The sequence below is a fragment of the Pogona vitticeps genome, chromosome 12 (assembly GCF_051106095.1).
Source record: "Pogona vitticeps strain Pit_001003342236 chromosome 12, PviZW2.1, whole genome shotgun sequence".
NCBI lineage: Eukaryota > Metazoa > Chordata > Lepidosauria > Squamata > Agamidae > Pogona > Pogona vitticeps.
The window spans coordinates 759,535-785,594 of NC_135794.1; the positions used below are offsets into that span (position 1 = coordinate 759,535).

The 26,060-nt window shown below is 55.7% G+C and overlaps 3 protein-coding genes across 3 annotated transcripts; all 3 read left to right on the forward strand.

The window, feature by feature from the left end:
• The first annotated feature begins 662 nt into the window (after positions 1-662).
• Positions 663-18,175, forward strand: AQP9 (aquaporin 9). The gene is made up of 6 exons (XM_020784843.3): positions 663-1,232; positions 7,351-7,477; positions 10,329-10,466; positions 12,899-13,017; positions 13,136-13,353; positions 15,637-18,175. The coding sequence occupies exons 1-6, from the start codon at positions 1,131-1,133 to the stop codon at positions 15,824-15,826; spliced, it is 894 nt and encodes a 297-aa protein (XP_020640502.1). The 5' UTR covers positions 663-1,130; the 3' UTR covers positions 15,827-18,175.
• Positions 18,176-18,985: 810 nt separating this feature from the next.
• Positions 18,986-22,126, forward strand: LOC144584656 (tetratricopeptide repeat protein 24-like). The gene is made up of 2 exons (XM_078381215.1): positions 18,986-19,090; positions 21,366-22,126. Exon 2 carries the CDS (start codon positions 21,496-21,498, stop codon positions 21,940-21,942), a length of 447 nt encoding a protein of 148 aa, XP_078237341.1. The 5' UTR covers positions 18,986-19,090; positions 21,366-21,495; the 3' UTR covers positions 21,943-22,126.
• LOC110074531 (tetratricopeptide repeat protein 24) lies at positions 22,037-25,272 on the forward strand. Its single transcript, XM_078381043.1, has 4 exons — positions 22,037-22,160; positions 22,454-22,669; positions 23,173-23,307; positions 24,331-25,272. The coding sequence occupies exons 1-4, from the start codon at positions 22,037-22,039 to the stop codon at positions 24,621-24,623; spliced, it is 768 nt and encodes a 255-aa protein (XP_078237169.1). The 3' UTR covers positions 24,624-25,272.
• Positions 25,273-26,060: the final 788 nt, after the last annotated feature.

Consider the following 26,060-nt stretch of genomic DNA (forward strand, 5'->3'; position numbering starts at 1 on the left):
CAGCCAAGGGGAGGGTTGTCTTCAGACCACGAACAATTAACTAGACCTTAGAAAAGTTACTTGTTTTGACTACAAGTCCCCGAATCACCCAGCCACCATAGATTTGGTCACTTCCCTTTTCAAAGCCACATGAGATGGTAGCCCTGGGCACATCCTGTGGCAGTGAGTTCCACAGACATTTCTCTTGAAGATGTTCCTTTTTCTTTGGATTGCAGCTCCCCTCTTGACTGTGCTGGGTGGGGGATTCTGGGCATTGTGATTCAAGAAAGAAAAGACAAGACATGTTCCTGAGTGGTGACCTGAGGACTCCGAGTCCTTAGGGCTCCTCTGACTCTCCTCCCTTCCCTGAAGGTGTGATTCCTGGAGAGGCCGAGCAGGCAAAGGCGCTGTGCGACCCCAGAGCCTCCCTTGCCCGCCTCCGCTGCCCACGCCCTGAGCAAACCTGAGCAGGTATAGACAAAACCATGCATTCCTAAACCCGAACCCTAATCCTCCCCCTCACCTACTCAGGTGAGCAGGGACTGAACACACCTCTGAGCAAACACCCCTGCAAGGGCCTTTCCCGGGGGCTCTTTGGCACCAGCCAATGGGCGCTCTCGGGCTGCGCCGAGCGGCTTCTATAAGAGGCCGTTTCCTCCACTACCCTTTCCTCCTCTTTTTTTTTTGGTTTGTTCCAGAACTGCCTAAATGTTTTTTTTTCGGGTTGGGGTGGTGGATCTTGATTGGCAGGTAATAATTAATCCAGCCAGTGAGAAACTGGGAGCCACTGGGCTACCTCTGGCCGCTGGGTGCAGGAGCCTTATCTCCAGTTATAAATAGTGCCAGCATATCCGAGGGCTGAGAACCGCAGGGGCACATGATGGAAACTCACAGGAGACGAGCAGGGAATGTAACGTGGGCTTCATAAATCCCGGGAAGAGGGCAGACGCTTCCCAGAGCAGAGCCGAGGCTGTCCGGCCGTTCTGCGTTTCAACACTTTCGGAGGAGAGTCAAAGTTCAAACCAAAAAGCAGGAGGAGGCTGCAGGGCGAAGCTGAGGGCTGCTTTTCCCTGCCCTGAGCCTCTCCAAAAGAGGAAGGAGGAGACGCCGAGGAGGAGGAAGGAAGGGAGGAGGAGGAGGAAGAAGCCAAGATGACCAAGAAGGCCGGGAGGCGTCTGAGGGACAGGTTCGCCTTGAAGAACCATCTGGTGAAGGAAGCGCTTGCCGAATTTCTAGGCACCTTCATCCTGATTGTAAGTGCTCCCTGCCTGCCTGTCCGCTTTCCTCTGCTCCTATCCCGCCTGGCCTTCCTCGCAGGGTTGGCCCACAGCCAGCCATGCCGGGAACAATTCTGCACTTGAGAAAGTAACCTCAGAACCGGCCAAAAAAGAGGGAAGTTTGGGATGACAAACCCGCCCCCTTTCTAGGGGGATTATGGGAGTTGTGGTCCAAAGAGGTGGTTTTTCTTCCCCAGGTCCGAGCAGCCAGCATGCCACAAACGGAGCTGCCTACCAGACCCCCCCCCCGCATCCCCACCCCTCAAAAGTCATCCCCCTGAGCAGTGGGTTGCCAAGTAGCCCAGCGCTCTCTGGGAGATTCCCTCCCTCCCTGCCTCCCTCTTCTTGCTCCCTCAACCGGCTGGCCGGGGACCCCTTCTGACTCTCCCTCTCCTGATATGACAAGGGGGACACACGCACACACACACACACACCCATGTCCAGATTGGTCCTTGGAACCTCAGGAAACAGGAGGCTGACCATCAGGGGCCATTCTAGCCTGAGGAGTCGGCTCTCCTCCAAGAGTTTGCCTTTCTCTGCGCTCACCCTTTGGCCAGGAAGAAAGGGGTGCCCGGAGGGAAAAGGCCTTCTGGGAGGGGGTGCCCCCCCCCCGCCCAGCTCCTTCCAAAGCCAACACTCTTGTGGTAGCTTTTAGACTTTCCCGTCTGGTGCCACTTTTTTGGCTGAACTCAAGCCCTGTCCCTCCCTCAGTTTTCCTCCTGTGAAATAATTTAGTCCTTTTTTTTTGCTTATTGACCTACGTGGCGTTTCAGGGGCTTAAACCTCTTTTCTGATTTGCTTGCTGGAAATCTTTTGTCTTTGTGGCTTGAGAGCGTAAGACGGGGATTTAGTGCTTTAGGAATTTTATTATAAAGGGAACGTCAAGCTACCAATGTTTGGAAAACATATAAAAATAAAAGATTTTTGGTGGAGGGGGGGGGAGAGGAGAGAGGGAGTGAAAATAGATGTTTGCCAAGGAAGCAAAATAGCTTGAGGTTGTTCCTGTCCTGGAGAAAATAAGGGCCCCCCGAGAGTGCCAACGGCGGGCAGCCCCTCCCCCCGTTTTATTGATATTTTTGGGTAAGCGGTCTCTTCCCACCCCCACCCCCGGGCTGGCTCAGCCTCCCTCTTTGGCTGTGGTCCGAGTTTCTGCTCGGTCCCCCCCCCCCCGTTTCCAGCCGGGGGCGGCTTCTGTTCAGGGGCTCCTTCGGGGTCCTGTCCACTCCCCGGGACCAGGTCAGGCCGGGCACCGCCCGCCTTGGCACCCTCGCCCACCCTCCCGCCCCCTATCCAAGCCGCACCTCCCTCCGCCGCTCTTCGGGCGCGCCTGCAAGGCGGCCAGGCCAGGACGGATCCCCGGCACCGCGGCCAGAGGGGGGGGGGGAGCGCGCCCGCCAGGCCGGGTTTGCCCCGAGGCCCGTCCCGCCGAGCGGCCTGACCCGGGTGGCCGCCTTTGGGAAGCCGGAGATGGGGGCGACGGGGGGGGGGGGTCAGCTTCAATCGGTCCGGGTGGGCAGCCGAAGGAGGGAAGGGGCGGCGGTCTCCCCTACATTGATGCCCCCACCTCCCCACCCCGTCCCGTGGCTGGAAAAGGCCCTGCTGGGCTGAGAGGAAGGGCCGGCAGGCGGGGGTCCCGCTCGGCGGCGGGAGGGGGGCGCGGGGGGGGGGGGAGGAGGCCAGCGAGGGATCCCGGAGAGTTTTCGCCCCCGGCGTTTGAAGGACGGGAACGCCTCTCCCTCCCTCTCGCTTTGTTGTGCGCTTGTGTCTCGGTTTCTGCATCTTGGGGCCAAATGTCCCCGAAGGGCCCCGAGGCGTCTGGAGCGCCCACCGCCCCCGGCAAGGGCAGAAGGCGGGCTGGAGAAAGCCTCGAGGCCGGCCCGCCCCGTCCCTCTTTCTCTCTCCTCCTCCCCCCCCCGCTTTGGGCCGCGGTGCAGAACTGCCCCCCCCCCGAAACCCAGCCGGCCAAGGGCCAAGAGCGAGTCCGGCAGGGGTGGTGATGGTGGCAGGGGGTGGCTTGTCCTCCTGGTGGCGTTTGGGGACGGGACCGGCCGAGATCCGCCCCGTCAGCTCTGAGTCACTTCGGTGGCGACTCCCGGCTGTTGATTCAAAGGGCGAGGAGGAGCGCCAGGATTTGGCCTTCCCCCCCCACCACCAACGCCGCCGCCCCCCGTGCTTTCAAAGGACGGGACGGAGGGCTGTAAGCGGGGCCACGAAGCGCGCTCCGGGGTCGGGGGGTCTGTCTTGTCTCCCCGGCGCCCCGGGACCCCGGCTGGCCTCGCCCGAGGACGGGACCTTCCGCCAAGGCCGACGGGGTCGGGTTGCCCTTGGGAGGCGCCTCGGAGCCGCGCCGCTGCCCCCCCCGGGGGGGCGCCTTTCGTGCTTCGCTTGATCGACAGGCCGGCTAAAGGGGCCGGAGGGGGAAGCGGGCGGCCGCTCCTTCAAGGGGGGGGGTGAAGAACCCGCGGCGACCCCAAAGTAGAGCTCCAGAGAGCCCCTCGCCCTGCGCGCCTGGCCTGGGAAAGGGGGGGGGCTTCTCGAGGTTGGCTGCTGGGGGCCAGGATCCCTCGCCACGTGGGAGCGCCTCCGGGCCTGTCCTCGCTCTCCTTCGGGCCCTTCGACGTGCCCCCCTAGACAACATCCACCACAGTCTCTCTCTCCCCCCCTCCACACACACACACCCTCCCTCCAAGCTCTGAAGGGTCTCCTGGCCCAACCATCTCCTAAACATCGGGAGGGCGGGGGGGGGGGTCGGGGAGGGGACACCCCTACCTCATCGCGGCCTCCCCCCCCCCTTTCGCCTACCTGGTCAGGTGCCCTGGTCCGCCTCCCTCTTGGCCAGTTCCCTGCAGCCCTTCCCCAGCCTGGAAAGAGGCCAACGAAGAAGCCCCACGGAGTCCTCCGGGCGAAGGGAAAACGGAGGCAGAGAAGAAGCGGGGCCGATGCGAAGCAGCCCTGGCGCCTCATGCAAGCAGCTTAAAAAAGAGATGCTCCGAATGTACCCGTTTTATAAGCGGGGTAAAATCCCGCGGTGTATCTGACGGTGGTGTCGCCATCATCCTCTTAAGGATCCAGAGGGTTGCCCATTGGGTAACCAAAGAGTGACCACAGGGCGGGGGGGGGGGGGTCCCAGAGAAATGGATTACATTTCCATATCCTTTGGCAATGCTCAGAGGTCTCCCCTGTGCGGTAAAAGTAGGTGGGAAGGGGAAGGCTGGCGGCTTTGCCTGGGGGGATTCTGGGATCTGTTGTCGAGAGAAGAAACGCTGCCCAGCTCTGGGGAGGCCTCGGGAGCCCCCTTGAGATGTCCTTTCAGCCCTTGGGAGGGTCGTCTGGAAGGAACCCACAGAGGTCGGGGGGGGGTCAAGACCTCTGCTCCCTTCACTGTACTCAGGATGGGAGTTTTGCACAGAGCTTGGAAAGTTACTTATGAAAAGCAAGTCCCCCTCCCCGTTACTTGCTAGAAAAGTAACTCGTGCTGCTGTTTGTGATTGGTTGCTTTCCAGCTCCTTTCCATCCCTTGTGGGGGGGGGGGCGGGCAGGAGCTTCACAATGAAGGGAATGACAGGGTCCTGGAAGGCTGCCTACGAAAACTCTGCCTACGAAAACATCTTGAAAGGCCGGGAGAAAGAAACTTGTGAAGCCATGTGAAGACAATACTTGTTACACCCGAAAAATGTCATGCCATGCCATGCCATGCCATGCCTCCGGGTTAAAATGTTTTCTTTATGTCCCGGGAGCCCGTTGCTTTCGCACCCAGTGCTCTCCAACCACCCACCCACGCAAGTCCAGTCACGCCCTAATCCTGCCATGGGCGAACACTTTCAGGCCTGTGCTGAGTCCCACCCGATCCGAAACTATCCTAAACCCAGGGATTAACTCAGCGTCTCCCTAAGGGAGGCTAAAACCATGTTCTTTTATCTGTTATTATTTATTGGAAACCTTTATAGCCCACGTCTGCCCACCGACAGATCCTCAGCACCGCAGACCGACCCCCGACTCTTGCGGTGTCCTACTTTTGGAAAAGAGGAGACGGGAGGCCCAGAGAGACCATTCTGCCTGAGCCCACCCAGTGAGGAAGCCCCTCCGTGTTTCGAGAGCGGAGGGCCTCAAGCTTTCAGGAAAAAAAATTATCCTATTTATACTGGAAAGTCATATTTATGTATCTTGGAAAGGCTAACGCATACATCCTGGAAAGAGCAGAAACGAAACGGAAGAGGAAAAGGCGCTGATCTTTCATCTCTCCAATGAATGGGATGCCAATAAAGCACGGCTGCCTTCCAAGGAATCAAGGAGAAATACACTCCCTGGAAGGCCCAGGGCTTTCCTTCCTGGGACGGTCGCCTCCTTCCAGACAAACACGAGGAGGAGGAGGATCCGATGTCTGCCAGGCAAGGATTTTCTGGAAGCCGTGGGAGAGGCAGCCACCCACCTTCCTTCCGAGGAAGACTGGAAGCCCAATCTTCCAGATTAGGAGAACTGCCGACATATTGATTGCCGGGCGGAAAACCTTGAACCAAGCAGTCCAAACAAGGCAGAACAGAACAGAACCATCGCCTGCAGGCCCTTTTTGCCAAGACAACAGGGTGAGGGAAGCCACTGCTCTCCGGTGAGAAGAGGGGGATCCACCTGTGATGGGGAAAGTTTACTGTTCAGAATGACAACAACAACAACAACAACAACAACAACCCCTCACCCTCCTCGCTTAACGAATTCCTTTTTCTGAAAAGGAACTTGTGCGGGGGGGGGGGGGGAAGGAACCGCAGGAAAAAGGAAACCTTAAATCTGCCTTTGTTTTTCCATCCTCCGAGAAGTGAATTAGAGCCTGGTTTTATGGGGATTTTATGTTAACGGCCCCCAATGTTTTCGCATGAGAAGAGAGGGACAGTTTTATAGGGACGTCCATGAAAAACACTCCGAATGTGGGCTGTCAGGAGAGTCCGGAGCAGATTGGATTTCACGGACATCTAATAAAACAAAACAGTATTCTCAGGGAACAGGCTGGAGTGGGGGGGGTGGCCGGAGAGGCAGGGGAGGGGGGGCTTATCGGACAAACCCAAATGGTTTATAGGCAAGCTTGCTTGTTAAAGGCAACTTTCCCCCCTGGGTTTTCGGGTTTCCTAAGAACGCCAGCCTGTCTCGTTTCCCAAGAAAGCCACTCGGGCAGCTAAAACGGACGGGTTTAGGGGTCGTTTTGGGTTTTTTGTCCCTCGCCAAGCCTTTCCGAAGGGATGCCCAAGGACTGAAGCCTTTGCAATCAATTAACCTTTCCTGGTGGCCTTTTGCAGATGGGCTTTTAGCTTAGAGGCCCAGCCGTTGAAATGATCCCTCCGTTAATTAACTAAAGACATCCTTCGTCCACACCAAGGGCCATTTGTGGCCCTGGCAGCAAGTACGCTGGCCCAGATGTGCCCAGGAAGAGTGAGAAGCTTATTTTTATGTGTACACAGTAGACAGTGAAAGAGAGTGAAACAGCGTCTCGCTCAAGATTTTTCTGGGACCCTTTGAGAGATGCCGTTGATCACTGGACGATGCATGCACTTATAAGTGTGTGGTTAACAAACGGAGGTGCTTAAGCAAAACTTTGCAAGCAGTTGAAGAAGGCGGAAGCCGAAATGTCTGGCTTGAATATTTCTGTATACATATACAGGCAGATGTGCGCTCCCGCAGAAAGTGTCCAACACCATTTTGTGAACCCCTGCGCTTCTGTTTTTTTTTTTTTTTAATGCTTTCAACGGGCCTAAGGATACAATACACTCGTGAACAGAGCTTTAAAAAGTTATTTTTTTGGATCACAGCTCCAAAACCCTCCTAATCAGTGCAGGCAGGAGCTGTCCAGGTTGAGAAATCCCAGGAGTTGTCGTCAAAAAAGTAACTCCCCCAAGTCCTGCCTGTGTGGAGCTTACAAATTGGTCCTGATGGGAACCACCTTTGGGGGGGGGGAAATCAGTGTTAAAAAACATAGCAGGCGGAGAGAAAGCAGGCGGGTTACATCCCAAAGCACTCACTGCAAGCCCCAGGTGGGCCAGGCAAGAAAAATCACCTCCGGGCTCTGATCTGAATCCTCGTCTTCTTCCTCTCTCTCCCGAAACTGCAGGCGTTGGGATGTGGCTGCGTCGCCCAATCCGTCCTCAGCAGAGGGGCCTTTGGAGGGGCGCCAGTGATCTCTATCGGCTTTTCCATGGCCGTCACCATTGGCATCTATGTAGCCGGAGGTGTTTCGGGTAAGCTGTTCTCTGTTTTTATTTTATTTTTTCAATTGGGAAGTCAGGAGGAGAGAGTTAGAGAGAGTTAGAGAGAGACGGTGGTAGTGGTGGCCATATTGAGTGGCGAATCAGGAAGCCCCTTGGTTGGAATCTCATCTCCACCACAAACGTGTTGGGGAGGCTTAGAAACAGTACTTCTGCCTTCCCCAATAGTGCCCTTCTCTGGCCCGGCCACCACGTGGATTTCCAAAGCCCCTGCTTCTGTTTTTAAACTGACTATGGTCTGCTGTTAGGTCTAAAAGGAACCAGACTATGGTTAGGATAAACTGTGGTTTGTTTGAACAAGCCTTGATCAAACCAGCTGCAAAAACGGCCTGTGAGGTTTTTGTTTAGTTGGATCCGGAAGACACAGGAATGGAATCTGAACAACAGGATGGACCTTAAGGGCTACACATTTGGTCTTGCCTATTGGGAATGGAAGGAAAATACCCACAAGGGATAATATGGGGCAGAGGGGGGGGGGAGAAGCAGGTCAGAGGAAAACACTGGAATGTTCCTGGGCAACCCACTATAAAAGAATCTGTACTATGATGCTGGAAAGGGGGGGGGAATACCCTCAGAAATTATTCAACAAGGCAGGCAGTAAAAGCACCTCGGCCAAGGGAGGCAACGTAAGAGAAGCTCTTGGCGTAGCCCCCTGCAAACTGTAGCTGCGCTCACCCAGTGGGAATCAACCCAGGGGAGAGCCGACGAGAGAAAGTCTTGCAACACGAATGCATGTGAAGGAGCAGCTTCAGGGGGGTGGCTCTCCGGCCCCCTCCTGCCGGCCAAAGCAAACACCCAGCCTCTGGAGGGAACCCGACGAGCCGAATCCGGCCAGGGAGTCTGGGGTGTGACTGGGAAATTCACCCTGGGCTCCTGCTTGGATGACATTTTTGCGGGTGTTGGAGCTTATCTTCTGCCACCGATGGACCTAACGCTTCTTGTGTTTCCATCACACACAATGCGGAGGCCCGTGCAGTTGCTTCTCTTGCTTTTCCCTAGGGTTTCGATATATCCACACGCTTGCACACACACACACACAAGTGCCTGCCCTCGAGTTTGATCTGAGGGGGCAACACTCAGTTGTCTTCTCCTTCGAACAACCCTGGATGGGCCATAAAAGATGCTCTCCCACCCCCACTCCCACCCCACCCTGGTGACCTGGACCAGTTTTTCACTGCGAGCCCTTATGAAAACCCCGTAGGTAGCAAGTGCACCGCGGAGGAGCCCTGGACTCCTTCCTGCGTCGATGGGCAACAGCGGCATCTCCCCCTGTCCCTTGCTTGGGGCCAAGCCTTGCCAGGGCCCTTGGGGTCCAGGGCCGGTCAAGGTCTGGAGGGCTAAATTCCCCCTAGACAGAGCTGGCCTCTCCCAGGGCTACCTAGAGGGGAAGGCAAAAGGCCTCGCCTGCAGGGCACAGAGTGTCAGGCTTCCTCCCTTTGGATCCACCTGGGTCCCCCATCCGTCCTCCTTTCACTAAGCGCAAGAGAACAAGCTTCCTGGCAGCAAGAACAGTCTCCTCCCCCCCTCCGGATCAGCAGGCACCCTCCAAACCTTTGCTGGAGGATTTTGAGCAGGGGTTGCCTCTCTCAAAATTTTCCTGCTTTGGCAGGAGGCGAGACTGGGCGACCCCTGAGATCCGGGCTTCTATGATTCCTTGCCATGAAGATATTTGAGAAAAATCTGCTCTCCATTTATGAACTCGAATGGAGCCGGAGAGAAAGGCAGGCAGGCTGCTCCTGCTCTTTTGAAAGGAACCATTAAGGGTCGCGAAGGCCTCGGTCTCAGATTTTTGCTTTTGGAAAAAAAAAAAAAACCTTTCCTTCTGAAGTGCCAAAGAGGCCTGCCTGGTTGGCCTGGAGAGGTCTCCCATATTTGGAATTGCTGAAAGAGGAGAAAATTGTCCCTGCCATTCCAAGAAACCTCGGAGACAAGGAGATGCGAGAAGCCTCCCAACTCTCGGGGTGGGGGGCAGCCCGAGACACCGTCAGGTCCCCCCCCCCAGATGAAGTGTTTGAAAGAAGGAATCCAAAGGGCAGACGGGATGCCCGGCTTCTCACACGGTGGTGGAAGTGACACAATACTTCTCTTTCGACTCCTCTTATCTGTGTTTGCTGGCTCGGATACATCAGAGGAGCTGGAGGTGCCCCAGATAACACCCTGACCCCCAGCGCAAGCACACAGAGGCCCAGCCCAGACGGGGGCCCCTCGCCTCCTCGTGACTCCCCCGTCTCCGTTATCAGGGACATTTGATTAAAGTCAGAGGCCATCCTCTCTCTCTCTCTCTCTCTCTCTCTCTCTCTGTGTGTGTGTGTCTCCTGCAGCCAGACTTTGCTGCTGACACGAGAACGCCTAACAAAGGCTCGGAGGGGAAGAGGCATCCGGCCCGGTGCAGCATTCCCTGTTGCCCGGTGGGCAGCCTGGTCTCCTCCTCCGTGCCAGGGCCAATCCACACAGTTTTGAGCCACTGAACCCAACCAGCCCTGAGCATTTTTCCTGGACTGCTTGTGATGGACAGTTGTCTCGCCTCCCCTTAAACTCCCTGCACTTCTGGAGACCTCAGAAAAGCCCTTATTTCCCCAAACACACTGTTTTCTTGTGTTGATTTGTTTTGCTGTTAGGTTTTCATCTTATCCCCCCCCCCCCAAAAAAAAGGAACTTGAAGAAATGAACAGTTCCATTAAAACACCTCTGAAAGTTCCTCTGAATGCTCTTTTTAAAGCCCTGGTCCTTGGCACCCCCGTAGGAGACTGTTCTCTTCTTAATCAAGAAGTGATGCGCAAGACAAGTTCTGTCCCTCTCCTTTATCCTGTTGGTTCTCTTTCAGGTGGCCACATCAATCCAGCGGTCACCTTCGCCTTGTGCCTGGCCGGGAAGGTTAAATGGATCAAATTCCCCATTTATACCATCGCGCAGTGCCTTGGTGCCTTCGTCGGAGCCGCTGTGGTCTTTGGCATCAACTATGGTGAGTGGAAGGGGCCACTTCGGCCGCCAGAAGCTTCTCCACCTTGGTAGAATCTAGGGAGAGACCACAGAATCCCCAGCCCTGTATCCACTTGGGGGGAAAAGTCCCTTCAGAACCGAGAGAGTTCATGTTGAGTGACCCAACCCGAAATCACAAGGAATGTGCTGGTGGGAGGCCCTTGGCCCTGGTTTCAGACTGAAATGTACATTTTGCGGGAAGACCTGGAGAAATCTAGCTTCCATGATTTAAGCATGAACACAGCCACCTTTCTGAAGGAGGGAAAAGATCACGTAGCTGAGAGAGAGGAATTAAGGTGATGGTAAGGTTATTCCAGAATTACAAGAATGGAAGAATCACAATCAAGCGAACAAGCGTTTGAGTTTGTCAAAATCCTAGTAACCCACACCTCTAAAAAGACCACAAAAAGATAATGAAGGGAGGGCCTATGGCATTATGTGAAAAATTATACAACTCCAATTAAGACATTGGAATCACTTCTCTGCAAGTATGAACTGGTTCCGCAGTCATTGCGTCCCCCCCCCCCCCAGCTGAACTCCATTTGTTATTTATTCAAGGTGGGAACAGATGCGATGACAGTTTCACAATTAGACGCAGAGCTGACTTAAGTAAAAAAAGATGATGGATTATTCCATAGCATTCTTTTGCAGCTCTGCACGTTGCCAATTTGTTGGCATTTTATTTGTTGAGCTTTCGTCCTTTCAACGCCCTTAAATAGCAAATGCCAGGCTTTATTTGCAGGGTGACGGTGCAAACCAGGCCGCTTTGGAAAATGTATCTCCGGAGCAACAATGTTTTATCACCTCCGGCTTGTGAAGCTGCCATCTTGCCCATTTCTGCCTTCGGTTATTCTGAGGACTGTGTGACTATCCTGGAGTATAATCAGTCTCTCGGGCCAGAATTCTTGCCTCCCTCTTTCTCATCCCACTGTCGCTTCAGTTTGTTCCGGGTTGGTGGAGCCTGGCACTCTGGAGCCTTCCCAGGGCTACTGCCTGCTCCGTTAGCCGCTTCCTCCTGGCCTTCTCAATCAGCAGCTCCTTGTTTTATCATCCCCTGAACTTTGCCTTGGTCAGCTTTCCTCTCTTGGCTTGTAATAAGTCCACCACTGCTCCTACTGCGGGAAGGGAAGGCTTTAATTTTGACTTTGCCCTGCGCAGTCATTAATTTTATTTTTCGCAATTGCCATTTATAAAAAGAATTTTTTTAAAAAAAAATTACGAGCAATTGCAAAGAGGAAGTGAGTAATTAAATCTCTTCCCTCCCTCCCCCTCCTCCTCCCGTGGGCAGAGAATAGGGGCTGACTAATTAAGGGGTTGGTTCAGGCATGTGGCCCACGTGAGAGGTTTTTATGTGGAATGTAGCACCATATTAAGTGCCAAGTGGAACCAATTCTTTTAATTTCACTTCCAGCTGATTACTGTACAGAAATGCAGCCATGGCAAAGGGCCCCTGCCAGGAAGGGTGGGTTTTTCATCACGCCCTGGCTATGGACTTTTCTTTTTCCCTGTGCGCTACCTCTTGTAAAACAACATTTCTCCCTCTCATTCACACACACACACACAAAACGCACACACACAAGACAAGCAGGCTCAGAGGCTGCTGATTCCTTGCCACCGACAGCCAAGCCCTCTGTCTGTTCACCCAGAAGTACGTAACTGCACCCTCTCAGTCGACACCCCCTGCCCATCCCATGCCCCCCACCCCAAATGCTTTGGATCGCAGTTTGCATCATTCCTCATACAGGTGCGTCATAGGTACCTCGGAGATCCTGACAGGATGACATTTTTAAAATACTGTATTGTCTTGGATCAGGAGGAGGCATGGAAAAAATGCAGTTCCTAGTGAAAGGATTCCAGGCGCCTGGCGGTGCTGGTGGTGACCAAACCGTGAGGGCCGAAGCGCTGAGCGATGCCGGCAGGGCCCCACTTCTCTGGATGCTTTGGCAGTTCAAGCTGTGCACGACACAGACACTGGGAACGGGGTTTTTTTGCCCCGGTGCCCTCACAGATTTGGGAAGGTCCTCCTCACAGCCCCCGTGCTGGTCCCCTTTCAACACCCATTCAGAAACCGGCCGGTCCCTCCCACCTTGGTCTCCTCGTGAGGGACCGCAAGGCACCTCCTCGTCTGGAGGTTCTGTGTCCCCAGGTGGTTGTTTAATACCCTAGACCAGGTTTGGCCTATTTTTCCTGCTTGCACTCATCATACGAATAATAATCCTATTATTATTTTTATTAATGGTGAACTAGAGAGGCAGGAGGAAAGGGGCCTGACTGCATGGGGTTGCCTGACTGGGCACGGAGAGTCTAAGGACCAGATTGTCAGAAAACGCGGCAGAAGGGAGGGGGGGCTCCCACATGCTTCAAAGGTGTGAGGTCTCCGTTGGCCCTTCTTGATCTGTGACGGTTGTTCCTTAGATGCCCTCATGGACTACACGGGCGGGGAATTCAATGTCACCGGACCCAAAGCGACTGCCCTCATTTTTGCAACCTATCCAGCAGAGTACCTGACGCCCATCAACGGATTTGCAGATCAGGTAAAACACACACACACACACACACACAAAGAACCTACCATGTTGAACCTTCCTGTTTATCCGGATGAGCATCCAGCCTCCAGTTGTGAACCCATTGGCTTTGCACCCCCCCCCCCAGGTGATGTCCACCGCCATCCTCCTCCTGGGCATCTTTGCCATCTTTGATGAAGGCAACTTGAGGGTCCCGAAAGGGCTGGAGCCCATCGCCGTCGGCCTCCTCATCCTTCTGCTGACCTCTTCCTTGGCCATGAATGCCGGATGCGCCATGAACCCCGCCAGAGACATCGCACCGCGCATCTTCAGCTACATGGCAGGATGGGGGCCGGAAGTCTTTACGTAAGTCAGCAGCACAAAAAGAGATCGCGAGATGCCCGGCGCCCTTTGGGTTCACTTCTGCGCCGTCGTTAAGAACAAACAAACCCCAGCTCCACGTTCTAGTGCAGGGCTTCCCCAGGTGGTCTTGGACCGCAGCTCCCAAAAGCCCTTGCCTGCACAGCTGGTGGCAAAGGCTTCTGGGAGTTGCGGTCCAAGAGTCCCTGGATTGGCCAAGGCTGGGAAACACTGCTTCCAGAGATTCAAGGTGCTTCACTTTCATGATCCAGTGATCATCCTTAGTACCCCCCTGTAAGGTAGGCATAGCCAGAGGCAAGAAGCTTAATGGGGAACAATTCACTGTCTATGAGTTGCTACGGAGACAGAAACTTTGCACCCTGTAAGAGTCAGGAAATCCTGACTCTTTCTGGGCATCCCATGGGACCTAAAGCCCCTGAATCCTCCAAGCTAGTATGGTCAGAAGGATGGAGGGATTCTGGCTATTTTCGTTTACAAAAAGTAACTTTTCTGAGATCGCTCTAATCTTATCAGAGCCAAGCTGGCCTGAGTGTGGCCACCACATGGAAAGGAAACTTCTCCCCCCAATCACTGGTCCGGCTCCCATCCTCAGGGTGAGATGAGGACAGAAAGAGAGCATGAGAGGAGAGGAGAGAGATTGCAAAACACCAAAATGTGCAATAGTGTGGTCCCTCAAAGTATTTATCCCACTTTGTGGACACAAATCCACAACTGTCTGCTTTTCATGTGTAAGAAGGAGACGCTCATCCCTTACCTTCATCTGCAAGATGGAGGGATTGTGTCCCTTTCATCCCAGCTAGAGTTTTGGCGTTTGAGAGCAAACCCGTTTTTGTGCAAACTGCGCGGAAGTCCAGTAAGTGCAGAGCTGTCACATGAACTGTTAAAGGTTAAGAGGCCCTGGATGGGTTCTTTGAGTCTTTCTGGTCCATCAGCCCTCCTGCGGTGCTTGCTCTGTGTGTCCTTTTTGCTTCACAAAGGGGGGGGGGGAACACAAGCTATTCCTGGACACATTCTGCACAAGTTGCAGAAAACTCCATTAAAAAAAACACACACACACTCCCTTTTGAGACAGCCTCCTACTCAATGGACTCTCAGGAGGCTGTATTGTTGAGAGAGAAATTAAGCAAGCTTCCTTCAAGCCCCTACTCTCCCTACAAAAGTACAACTAAGCCAGCTTGCAAGCTAGAGATAATATTTACCGAACCAAATGAAGAGCTGCTACTGCATGAGAGCAACGCCCCGAATGAAGGTCGCCGCCGGAATCCACCCACCACTGCCTGAGCAAACTTGCAGAGGGGCTGCGCTAGACAACCACCACCGTCTGTGGTCACGGGAGCGGGTCTGACAGGACCGACAGGCCGAGAGTCCAAAAGCGAGCCCGGAAGGGGAATCCCCCTGCCACCCAAGGGGGCCATTATGCCACCCCACCCAACCCCTTGGGGGCACCAACTGGGGGGGGGCACTCACCTCCCTGGAGAGCAGAAAGGCCAAGGCTGTCAGGCAAGCCCGTGGAGGGCGAGGATGTCCTGTCCCGGGGGGGGGGTGGGGTGGGGTGGAGATTCGGGTTTCCAAGCTGCCCCCTCCCTCCTGTGCGTAAGTGCCCTTGGAATCAGCAGAACAGACCTCATGCTAGACATGGTGACACTGGGTGGGATGATGAAAATCCAGACCATATTTTTAAACCGAGCCCAGAAAACTGGGAGCTGAGGAGGTTCGGGTGCTTGCATAACAGGATCCGACCTCCTCGTTAACTCTAACCAGAGCCTGGTTAGGCGTCACAAAACCATCATCAGGCATCAGACCTCGGAATGGTCTTGCTTGCACTGGGGGAAATGTCACCCAAAATAAACTTGCACACACGCCTTTAATGGTGTTGCATGAGCGACATCTAGCGGACAAACCCCGACACGGTTCCTAACACTGCCCCTTTATTTTAACTTAACGACTCTTACGTTACAAATTGCAAATATCTTTCCAAGTGGAAGGATTTTGTCTGTAGCTCCACTGGCTAAAAAGCTTCATGGGAGTTGGTACTCCTCTCACCGGAAGCGGAGATGGGAAAACGCAGCAGGAAAAGGCGGGCAGTTATTCCACTTTGGGTGAATTTTTATGCAGACAGTTTAATTCAACACAATACAGCCCTCAAGATGGAGAGGCTGAAATGCGACCCCCTTGAGACCAGCGTTCACATCCCTAACATGGAAGCCCGGCTGTTGGTGTTGGAACTCACCCTGCCGGTCACTCTCTCTCCCTTCTTCCCACCCGCAGGGCTGGCAACAACTGGTGGTGGGTCCCTATCGTCGCCCCGATGTTGGGGGGCGCCCTCGGAGCGGTCCTCTACATGCTGTTCATCGAGCTTCACCACCCGCCCCAGAACGAGGGGGCCAAGCACGGCCAGCACGAGCTCACCAACATGGAGGAAGAGAAGTGGTTCCAGAAGGAGCAGATGGCCCTTTAAAAGCAGGGAGAGGAGCAGGCCCACCACCCAGAGCCCCAAGGAGGAGGAGGAGGAGGAGGAGGAGGAAGGCTGTGGGCCAAAGAACTCTGTTCTGTCTCTCCTCGCAAGACCCAAGTTGGTGGCATCAAATCTGGAGACCCCATCCTCCCTTGCGGGGAAGGGGATTTGCGATTCCATCTGTACCCCTGACATCCCATCCTCTGGCCTCGCCTGGATGTATCGGGAGGCCGATCCTGCCGGTGTGCTTTCCAGCATCTCATCGGCACATGCTTGACCCGAGCCAGCCTGGGCTCAGCTCCGCTCAGTCCCCAGAATACAGGAGATGCTTCCCATCATCTCCCCATTTCATAACCCTGTCCCATGAGATCACCAGCCGGTCTCGGTGCCCACTCAAAAGCGCCAGCCGAAAGGGGCCGTGATGGCGTCGCCGGGCAGGCAGGAGTCCCGCTCAGGATCTGCCAGGGATAACGTGGCCCTTTCCCCCCCCCCACTCCTTTTCGCAGGAATTTTCCCAATCCCCTTCGGCAGATCCCTTGCCTAGTGGCCATCACGACACCTTGTGGCCTGGAGTTCCACAAACGAATGGAGCACTGCTCGGTTTTGTTGCTATTTGTAGAGCTTGGAAACTTGAACTTTGGGGGACTTCTCCAATGGGGGATTGTGGACGATGTAGTGCTTCACATTCAAAAGGGTGCCAGGGTGCAGGAGGGTGTTTTATACTTTAATAACGATGATGATGGGCCATTTTCTCTTGCCTCCCTGCCATGCTTATCCATTTCCTCAGAGGGGCCCAGTCCTGGAGGAGAGAGGTTGTGGGGTCTGATCCTTAAGCCAGGTCTTCTCCCATGGCACGCTTATGCCCATTTCCTTGTAGAAGTGATTCCGTGGGATTTACATCCAAGTAAAAGGTGTGCCAGATTGTGCTGCAGGAAGGCGTCCCGAAAGTTTTCAAAAAGGAGCCTCCCAACAGAAGGATCAAAGGTGGGGGCTTCCTTACCGGTGATGCTGAGGTGGTGGGGCAGCTGCAGGCAGAGCGGGTGAGTTGCCCCCCAGGGACAGCCAGCTCCCAGACAGAGAGAGCTGAGCCCCAGGGCATGATCCTGCACAAGCCACCTGAACGACCAGGAGGTTTCCAAGAGCCTGGCTCCCTTCAGGCGAACCTCTGCAGCTCAAATGCCCAGAGGACGGGGGCCCCAGAAAGTGACGGATCAGGGCCGAACCGCTCCCACCTGGATAGTCCTTCCCAGAAAGCAAAAAAAAACAGCCTTAGCTAGAAGACTGTATTTTAGACAAAGATTATCTAAAACGGATCTATGTACGACATACAGAACATTGCTAAGGGATGAAAAGGAGGCCGCTTGATACAGTCCTCTTGCTGTAAACGCCGCCTCGTAGAGATCTGGACGAATTCCGCATTACTGTATGCAGAGAGACTGGGGGCGGCTGGGAATCAGACCCCCTTCCTCTGAATGCGGCTCCTGAGAAGGCCTGGCCGTGGGAAGTGGCCCCTATTCTGCAGGGTTTTAATCTCCCCCCCCCCGGGGCCCAAACCAGCCGTTGGGGGGGGTTCTCTCCTTTTCACGCACTCACTCAGGGCTCACCCACTCGCGTAACTCCCCCCCCCATCAGTGCTCCTGGTTCCCAGGTTCAATGGAAAAAAGTCACGGACCTTCCTTTAATGTCGACACCCATTGCGGGGAGTGGGGGGGGGCGGCTATGAATAAGAACATTTTCTGCTTAGCTTTCTCTTTTCAGAGCTTGCTCTGCGGCAAAATTAATCCCCCAGTGGCAGGTGGGGGACGGGGGGAGGCGCTTGGTTTGGTGGGGTTGCCCTCCTCTATTTGCTTGCAAGGGTGACCCACTCCCCTGAGTAGAACAGCATAGAGCCTCAGATCTTGCTGTTCAGGACTACAACTCCCAGAATCCCCAGAGTCAGCAAGGCCACTTGCAATGCAGATGGCAGGATTCTGGGAGCTGCAGTCCAGAAAAGTAACCTTTTTTTTTAGTAATGTTTGCCGCACACTTCAAGGACTCTCCTCCACCCACCTCTGGGCATGACAAGGTGGGAAGGGGAGGCAGGATCCGTTCGCCTGCACAGGGGCCGACGAAGGGAGTCCAGGGGTGGAAAGCTGGAGTTTTATTTGCAACCTCGCAGGCTGCCTGTGGTTTGAATAACTGGGCGGGACTTTTCCGGGCTGGGAGGACTGTCAATCTATCCAGCACTGACCAATCATTCCCTCTTGCCTCTCTCTTTCCTCCTCTCTAATCTGCGGGAAGCAGGTTGTTTGCTTGCTGTTGCTCTGTTCATAAATATAAGCAATGAAACATTTTTATTATTTCTCTTACAAATATCTCAGTGTGAGTTATTGAACCCTTAAGGGCCTGTTAATGAGGAAGGGGTGGGCTATGTGGGGGAACTTGAAGCTATTCTCCTTTGTGAGTCTCTGAAATTCTATGACAAAAGGCAATTTCACTAGAAATTCAAAGTTCTGCGACAGGGAAAGAGTTGTGTGACCAGGATGCCAACAAGCAGCACGTGGGAACCAGTAAAAGCTCTGCCTGCCCATCTCTAGTCGGTCAGTCAGTCCATTGCGGGTAGAACCGACCTCAGGACAGCTGTCCTGCCTTCTTTCGAACACGGCACCCCACTTTGTGACAGGCCCTGATCCAAGGAAGCACCCACGAAAGCCTCAATCACCGGACTGGTGCTGCTCTGCCCCACCACGCCCCGCCCCCCATGACACCTCCTATGAGTGTTGAACAAAGCTGGGACACAGTTCCCAGAACCCTCCAGGCTGGTTGAGAGGATTCTGGGGGATAAGAGTCCAGAAGACCGCAAAATTGGGTTCTGTGGGTTACCCCACTTCTACAGCGTAGAATCCCCTCTTCCCGTCCGGACAGAGGAGCCCACGGTGGCCAGCAAGGAGCCCCACCAAACAGCCGGGAGGCACGGGTGACCCTCGGGCTGACCCGAAGGGGCCTGGAGCCAGCCAAGGCAGGCGGTGCCGAAAGAGCCGAGGGCGGCCCTGGCCCCAGCCTGCTCCGCGGGGGTGGAGGGGGTGGCGGTGGCGGCTCGAAGCCCGTCTTGGGTTTGTTGATGGCAACCTGGGAGAGGCCGCAGGTGGGCAGGCGGGCGGTTGCCGTGTCCGTGGCCTCTGCAACTGTTTCTTCCCAGCCAGAGCCCGGGCAGAACACGGCAGGGGCTCGCCTGCTCTCACCGCTCCGGGACCCGGTCAGAACATTTCTTTCCCAGGCTTTGCACGGGTGAGTGATGAGGCCCCCCCCTCCAGCCCTCCTGGATTGCGCTCTTCCTTTGCAACCCCCACCCACCCACCCACTCACCCCGAAATGCTGCCCAGCCGGCTGACTTGAGGTCAGGCAGAAAACGAAGCAAGGTGGCGGGTGGTGGTTGGTCCAGCCATGGCAGGGCTGGTATTCCTGACCCTCAGAGCTTGGAACGGCTACTCTTTTGGACTACCATTCCCATCACACACACACACCCAGCCAACTCCGCTGGCAGTTGTAGTCCAAAAGAGTCACCTTTCTAAGCTCTGCTCTCCCTGCATGCGACCCCCTCCTCCTTCCCCTCCGGCTCCCTAGAGGTCCCAGACTACCGTCCCCATCATCCCCACTCACATCAACGGGAGACCGTAGGAGTTGCAGCCAAACACAGATGGTCCCTGTACCCACCCCACCCCAGAAGCCCTAGGGGTCCCAACTGCCACAAACAGCCTTGCCGCCCCCCCTCGGCGGCCACACCCTGTCACCCCTTGAAGGGCCCTCCCGTCTTCCATAGCCCTCCCTTCTAAAAGGTCCAAAGCCCTGTCCCTAAGGCCTCCTACATAGCAAGAAGAGCTGAGCCAGAATGTGCTGCCATCCTGAGTGGGTGGGGGCCCCTCTTTCCCTCCCTCCCTCCCTCCCTTCCACCCACCAGGATCTTCTCTGTCTCTGAATTCCGCCCCTCGGCTAAAAGGGGTCCTTCTCCGCCCATCACCTGTTGCCAAAGGCAACCCAAACGAGGCACTTGGCATTGTGTCTCCATGGGCGCATCCTTCAACAGGGGGGGGGGGGTGGTCTTAGGCTCATGACGGTCACACCCCCTCCCAGTCGCCAGCAAGAGCCCGAGGTTTCCCTGGCCTCCGGGAGAGCCAAGAAACGCAGGCGGGACGCTCTCCGGAGCAGCCTGGAAGAACTGGGAGAGGTTCGCGCCCCCCACCACGCCCGCTGCAACTCCCGTCAAAGGGAGGGACAGGAGCCCTGCCTTGCCCTGCTCTCTCTGGCATCCTCACACAGTGCCCCCCCCCAAAATAAACAGTCCTGTGGGCACCGTTCTGGCTCTCCTACCCGCGCCGAGATGGCAAGAGGGGCCCTGGCATCCTTATGCCAACTTACAACAGGCCTCTTTCTTCAGTCCCAACTCTGTTCCAGAGGAGGCGGGCGCGATCCGGCTGGACGTCTCGTGCAACAGCGACCCTCAGCGCCAGGTGGCCATGCTGGGGGTGATGGGAATTGTAGTCCAACTTATCTGGAGGGTCCTTTCTGCAAAGGAAAAGCGACTTTAGGGTTTTGCAAGCAGAATGCCCTTGCTTTCCCTTCTCCGCCATCCTCTTGCACAGGGAAACACACCTCAGCCAGAAAACGGTCCCCACGGCAGATCTTGCAGCCGCCCAGGCTGTTATGCTGAGCAACAACCTCTCCCCCCCCCCCCGCAAAAGAAACCACAGCCCCTCAATCAACAATTTTACATCAACATCTTGTTTGCCCAAGGGGACAAACACAATTACACGGAAGGAGACGCTCCTGTTCATGACATAATCACTCCTCCAAGTGTATGTTTATGGCAAACATTTAAGGGAAGCGGATGGGTTCCCAGGGTTACTGGAGTTGAGGGTTACACCACCAACGAAAAAAGCAAGCAAACAAACAAACAAGCGAAGGGTGCCTTCTTCTTCCAGAGGTTTCTTCTGCCCGCTCCCCGTTTCCCCCTTCCCTATGGATTGGTTTGCCCTTCCCCTCCCAGAGCCACCGGGGAGAATCCCTTCCTCCTTTCTGCCGAGAAGACATTTTAACCACAAGCCAAGAAGGCAGCCAAGGCCAGCCGGCAGGACCACGGCCTGAGGGTATGGAGCGGGGCCATGTGCCCTGGGACCGGTTTGGGTTGACAGGGCCAGGAGGCCAGGGATCAACAGGGGATCCACGGTGATCTGTGGGTAGGTGGCCGGCAGAGACCGGGCAGGGCCGTGCCAGGCGGGGCGTTGGGGGCCACACCTCTGTCTGTGGGAGACACCCTGCCGCCTCCTGTCTGCCGATGCTCGCTGCAGGCCGAGAGCATCGGGGAGGATGGGACACATCTGCGTGCAAAGCATTGTTGGCTTGTGGAACTCATGGCCTCAGTTGGGAGAGATGGCTCTGGGTCTGAAATGGGGGACGTACCCTGTGTGCCCCACCAGATATCGCTGGACAACAATGCTCATCAGTCCCATGATGGGGACTGTGGACATTGTAATACCCGCTTCCTCAACCCTGTTCCTCCACCCAGGTCTGAGATCCAGCAGCACAAAAGCAAGAAGCCCCAGGGATCAAGGGGAGGACCAAGGTTGCTCCTGTGACTGAAGCAACCATCTGCTTTTTTAAAAAACAGCTTCCTTTCAAGACCCACTTTGGACTCAATGGCCTCTGCTCCGTCCTCCGAGTCGGTGGAAGGCTGGCCCGAGGGCCACACGGGGCCCGTCGCCAAAAAGGAAACCCGGAGTCTGTTGAGGGAGGGAATCGCCTTCTTCCAGGCCGGCGAAGAGGCCCGTGCCCTGGCCAGGTTCAAAAAGGCCTACCTGCTCTCCGGCCGCCTTGGGGAACCTCACACCCGAGCGACCTGCCTCTTCAACCTCGGGGCGACCTACGTTGCCACCGGCCAAGCCGAGAAGGGCCTGAAGTGCCTCAAGAAGGCCGGGAGATTGACCGGAGAGGTAGACCCCAGCCTCTACTTCAACTTGGCCATGGCTTACGAAAACTTGGGGGAGCCCCAGAGAGCAGCGGAGTTCTACCGGAAGGCACTCCGGGGTTACAGTGCGAGCCAAGGCCGGGGGGTTGGCGAACGCCTTGGTCAAGCTGTCCTATAGCCTGGGGAGCCTGGGGGAGGCGCCTTCGGCCGCACGCTCTTTCCTCCTGGCTGGTCAGACGTACCAGAGGTTGCAGCTGCCGGAAGAGGCCGCCATGGCCTTCAGGGAAGCAGCCAACTACCTCTTGCGGAGTCCGGAGTCCTCCCAAGACGAGGTCCTGGGGGCCCTGCGAACGTGTGGCCAGTCGTGCACGAAGATTACTGACCAGAACTTGCGAGGTAGATCCTGGACCAGGGTGGGGCTTCAGGGCCAAGGAGAGACCTAAGGATGGGAGAGAGGCCGTGTGGTGGGCAGAGTGTTGGAGGAGGACTCAGAAGACCTGAGTTCAAATCTCAGCTCAGCCACAAACTCACCAGGGGTCGGGTGGCAAGGGACAGTCCATACTTTGAAAACCCACCCGGCTTGCTCCTGGTCACACCCCCCCCCCCCAGTTTCCCCTCATCCTACTTTGACCTCGAGTCTGAAGCCCTCTCGGGCTAAAGCAGGTTTCCTCACACGTTCCCAATTCCAGGCAAACTCTACAATGACCTGGGGCTCCATTATGCGCAAACGGGTCTCTTCAGGCTGGCCGAGCGATATTTCCACGAGGCTCTGCAGCTCTGCCGCCAGGACGACGTTTCGGGGCAGAAAAGGGCTGTCCTGCTGCAAAACCTGGGCGCCGTCTACAACGCCCTGGAGCAGTTCGAAAGGGCGCTGAGCTTCCACAGCGAGGCCGCCGACATCTACGGTGGGTCGTGCATGCGCGTCCTCCTGCTCCAGCCGGACTGGGTGGGTGGGTGGCCAAAGGGAACAGAAGGCCGTCCTGCCCCGTCATGCGCGGCGGCTGAGGCTTGAAGGCATTGATGCGCTGATGCATCTAGGCCAGAACGAGAGCAAAGCGCTGGATTCAGAGGCACCCCAAAGTCCAAACTGAATGGGCCCAGCTTGGGCTAATGGACTTGCGGTTTGGGTCTGTGGAGAAGTCCAGATTCAGATCTGTGCTCCCTGGCGCAGCGTCTTCCAATCACAGGGTGCAGGTGTTCTTGGGGCAGGATTGGGGGCCTCAAAACCTAGGATTTTAGACACAGAGGGCCACACACACTTCCTTGCATGACAACAGGCCTGGTTGAGAGGATGGGTCGCAGCTAAGCAGGGAACGGCTTCCTTTTGCTCAAGCTCCAGCAAACGCATCCATGCATTTACATCCGTGTGCCCACTTCCGTCCGCTGATGCCAACCTCCTCCTTGCCAGGTGCCCTCGGAGCGAGCCAGAGGACCGCCCAGGCCCAGTGCCTCTACAATCTGGCCACTGCTCACGTCCGGCTGAAAAACTACAGCTCAGCCGAATTTTACTACCAGCAGACACAGAAGGCTTTTGCAGAGACAGGTAAGAGATGGAACCAGCCTGTCCTGTGAGCAAAGCATAGACAACCCCCCATTTTGTGTGCATGCATGCGTGGAGCCTATAAGTCCCAGATCCTTCCAGCCTCCGGCGGGCTCTTAGCTGTCCTGGCGAGTGGAGCCTGGAATTCGGAGTTCTTCCTGAGCTCTGGTGGCCGATGGTCTTTGAGTGTGGAGGCTTGGACTGCCAACTTTGGTTTCATTGATCACTTGATCATGGAAAACACTCTGCTCTGTTGCAAAGTATACAGTTTTTAAAGAGCATCTCTGACCAGGTGCACCAATGCTTCCTTAGCGGGTGGGTTGCAGACCTGCACCGGGCAAGAGAGGGTCCCAGAATCATGGAGTCAGAAGGGGTCGATCCTTTGGCCATCGAATCCAGGCCCCTGCTCCAGGCAGCAGACGCAATGTGGATTTGCACCACCACTCCGCAGGATGGAAGCCGCTTGCCTCTCTCATGGGACGGTTCCTCGGGTGGCTGAGAGAATGTTTGCATCTCCTGGGCTTCCCAGTGCAGAGTCAGGCTCACCGGGGATCCCTGGGGCAAGGGGAGCCGAGTCCGGATTTCAGGTCCAGGCACGGAGGCGCGGCTGCCATGGGCTACCCTTCCTGGACCTGGTGGAAGGGAAAAGCTTGTGAGGAATGTGCTTGTGCGCACCCTCCCAGCAGCCCGTGTGGCAAACTTGCCTTCTTCCTGTGGACAAGATGCAGACCGAATAATCAAAGCTGGAGAGAAAGTGGCTTTTCTTCAACAAGGGAGGCAACAGACATACAGAGAGTCCAGTTTTGTCCAGTTTGGTCCACTTTTTGCTTCTTTCCCTTTCTCAACCTGCCGTTCAGCTCCCTTCCTTTGCAAGCCAGAGAGTAGAGCCATGTTGGAAAGTGGTCTCTGTGTATGGGGGTGGTGGTGGTGGAGAGAGACCCTCAGTAGGCTTTGAGGCCAACCCAGCAGCCCTCCGGATCCTCCTCTTGAGAGTCACGGAGCTCCCTCTGCACCTTCTTCCCCCAGGTGACTCTTCCGGGGAAGCCCTCACCTGCGAAGCCCTGGGGGCGACTCACTTCTCCCAGGGCCACCTGGACCGGGCCGTGGGTTATTACAAGCAAGCCCTGAAGCTGTTTGGAAAGGCAAAGGTACAGCTCTGTGTTTGCCTGCCGTGTTTGCTCTGCCTTGCACACCAGAGGCAGGTGAGGGAGGGAGGTGACCCCATTGCACCCGGAGGACAGGGCCCAGATTCTCTCGCCTGCTGTCCTTCCGCTGGCCAGAACTTCCCTGTTTATTCCAAGGATCTTTTAAATGTGTAGCCATCAGGTCTAGCCTTGCAGTTCGTTCATTCGTTCATTCGTCCATCCCTCCCTTCCTCTACCCTCACCCTTCCCCAGCCTGGTGGCCTCCTGGAAGGAGCTGAGCACCACAACCCCCTCTCCCTTTAGCCTGGTTGGGAGGGGGCTCCTGGGGCCAAAGTCAGGCAGCTCAGAATGGAAGAAAGCCCTTCTCCGAGCAAGAGGAGGTTCCATTCTCTGCCTCTGCCTTTCTCCACTTGCCCCGGACGTTTCTCTGCCTTGTTATCTGACAGTCCTCGTCCAGAGATATGCAGGGAGCCAGACTGTAGTTCTGCACCCCAGAGTTATCCCTTCTATCTCATATTCTTGCACTACCAGGAAATTTCTTCCCCAATGAATCCTTAAGAACGTGGAACGACAGCTAAGGAGGTGAGGAAATGCACCATCCTCTCCCGCCGTGGAAGAGCGAACGTGAAATTCCTTTTCTTTGCAGATTTACAGCGTTGTTTTTTTTTATAGAAGAGATTTAAGGCGGATCAATACTCTCCCCAAAACCCTGTCATTAGAGCTGACAAAGCAAAGCAAGGGCTGAGTTATAGAGCGGTAGTTAAAACAATTTGAATACCTAGGAGAACAACAAACATCCCGGAGATGGGCAAATCTTGACATGCTGGTGTGTGTGTGTGTGTGTGTGTGTGTGTGTGTGTGTGTGTGTGTGTGTGTGTGTGTGTGTGTGTGTGTGAAACGGCTTAACGGGCAGAAGCCAAAGCCACAGACGCAAGAGAGGCATTTATCACGGGCCTCATCCGTCTGCCCCTCTGAGGGAGAGGCCCAGGCCGGAGGGGGGGGACGATCTGCCCATCGTGGCTGCCTCCTCAAGGCCCGAGGGGGCCACCAGGGGCACCTCGGGCAGAGGAAGAGGGCTCGCCAGCTGTGCTCCCTGTGGTCCCCCCTCTGAGGACTGCTGAGGCCCAGCCCTTCTTAGCTCCCGACCTCGGGTGGGACGCAGAAGGTTCGGGGTGTGATGGACATCTCGGGCCCCTGGAAGCCACAGAAGGCTGGCTTCTCCCAAATCAGCCTCTCAGCTCCCCAGTCCGGGGTGGTCCACTCTGGCTGGCAGACGCTCTCCCGCAGAGAGAGCAAGGTTCCCCCGTTTTGCTGCCTGCAGTGGGAGCACGTCCTTCAAGCCCACTATTTGCTGGCTCAGGCTGTGTCTGCCTTGTATTCCTTCCTGAACCTTCCTCCAAAGTCGCTGGCGGGCCCCCATCCACGGCCTAACCAGGCCTGGCCTCGCTTGGCTTCTGACATCAGACAAGATGTGCCCAAGGTGGTAGAGTGATGGTCAGCAGGGGAGGCAAAGGTGCCTCCAGCAGGACAAACTCCCTCCTGTTCCACCATTGCCTCCCCTCTGGAACATCTTTTGCATCTGTTGAGCTTTCATTTCCTCATTCTCCCTCC

Excerpts from the sequence above, each read along its gene's own strand:
- AQP9 (XM_020784843.3), top strand. The coding sequence starts at position 1,131 with ATGACCAAGAAGGCCGGGAGGCGTCTGAGGGACAGGTTCGCCTTGAAG. Across the intron at positions 1,233-7,350 it reads TAGGCACCTTCATCCTGATT|GCGTTGGGATGTGGCTGCGT; the intron begins GTAAGTGCTCCC and ends CCGAAACTGCAG. Across the intron at positions 13,018-13,135 it reads TCAACGGATTTGCAGATCAG|GTGATGTCCACCGCCATCCT; the intron begins GTAAAACACACA and ends CCCCCCCCCCAG.
- LOC144584656 (XM_078381215.1), top strand. The coding sequence starts at position 21,496 with ATGGCCTCTGCTCCGTCCTCCGAGTCGGTGGAAGGCTGGCCCGAGGGC.
- LOC110074531 (XM_078381043.1), top strand. The coding sequence starts at position 22,037 with ATGGCCTTCAGGGAAGCAGCCAACTACCTCTTGCGGAGTCCGGAGTCC. Across the intron at positions 22,161-22,453 it reads TACTGACCAGAACTTGCGAG|GCAAACTCTACAATGACCTG; the intron begins GTAGATCCTGGA and ends TCCCAATTCCAG. Across the intron at positions 23,308-24,330 it reads GAAGGCTTTTGCAGAGACAG|GTGACTCTTCCGGGGAAGCC; the intron begins GTAAGAGATGGA and ends TTCTTCCCCCAG.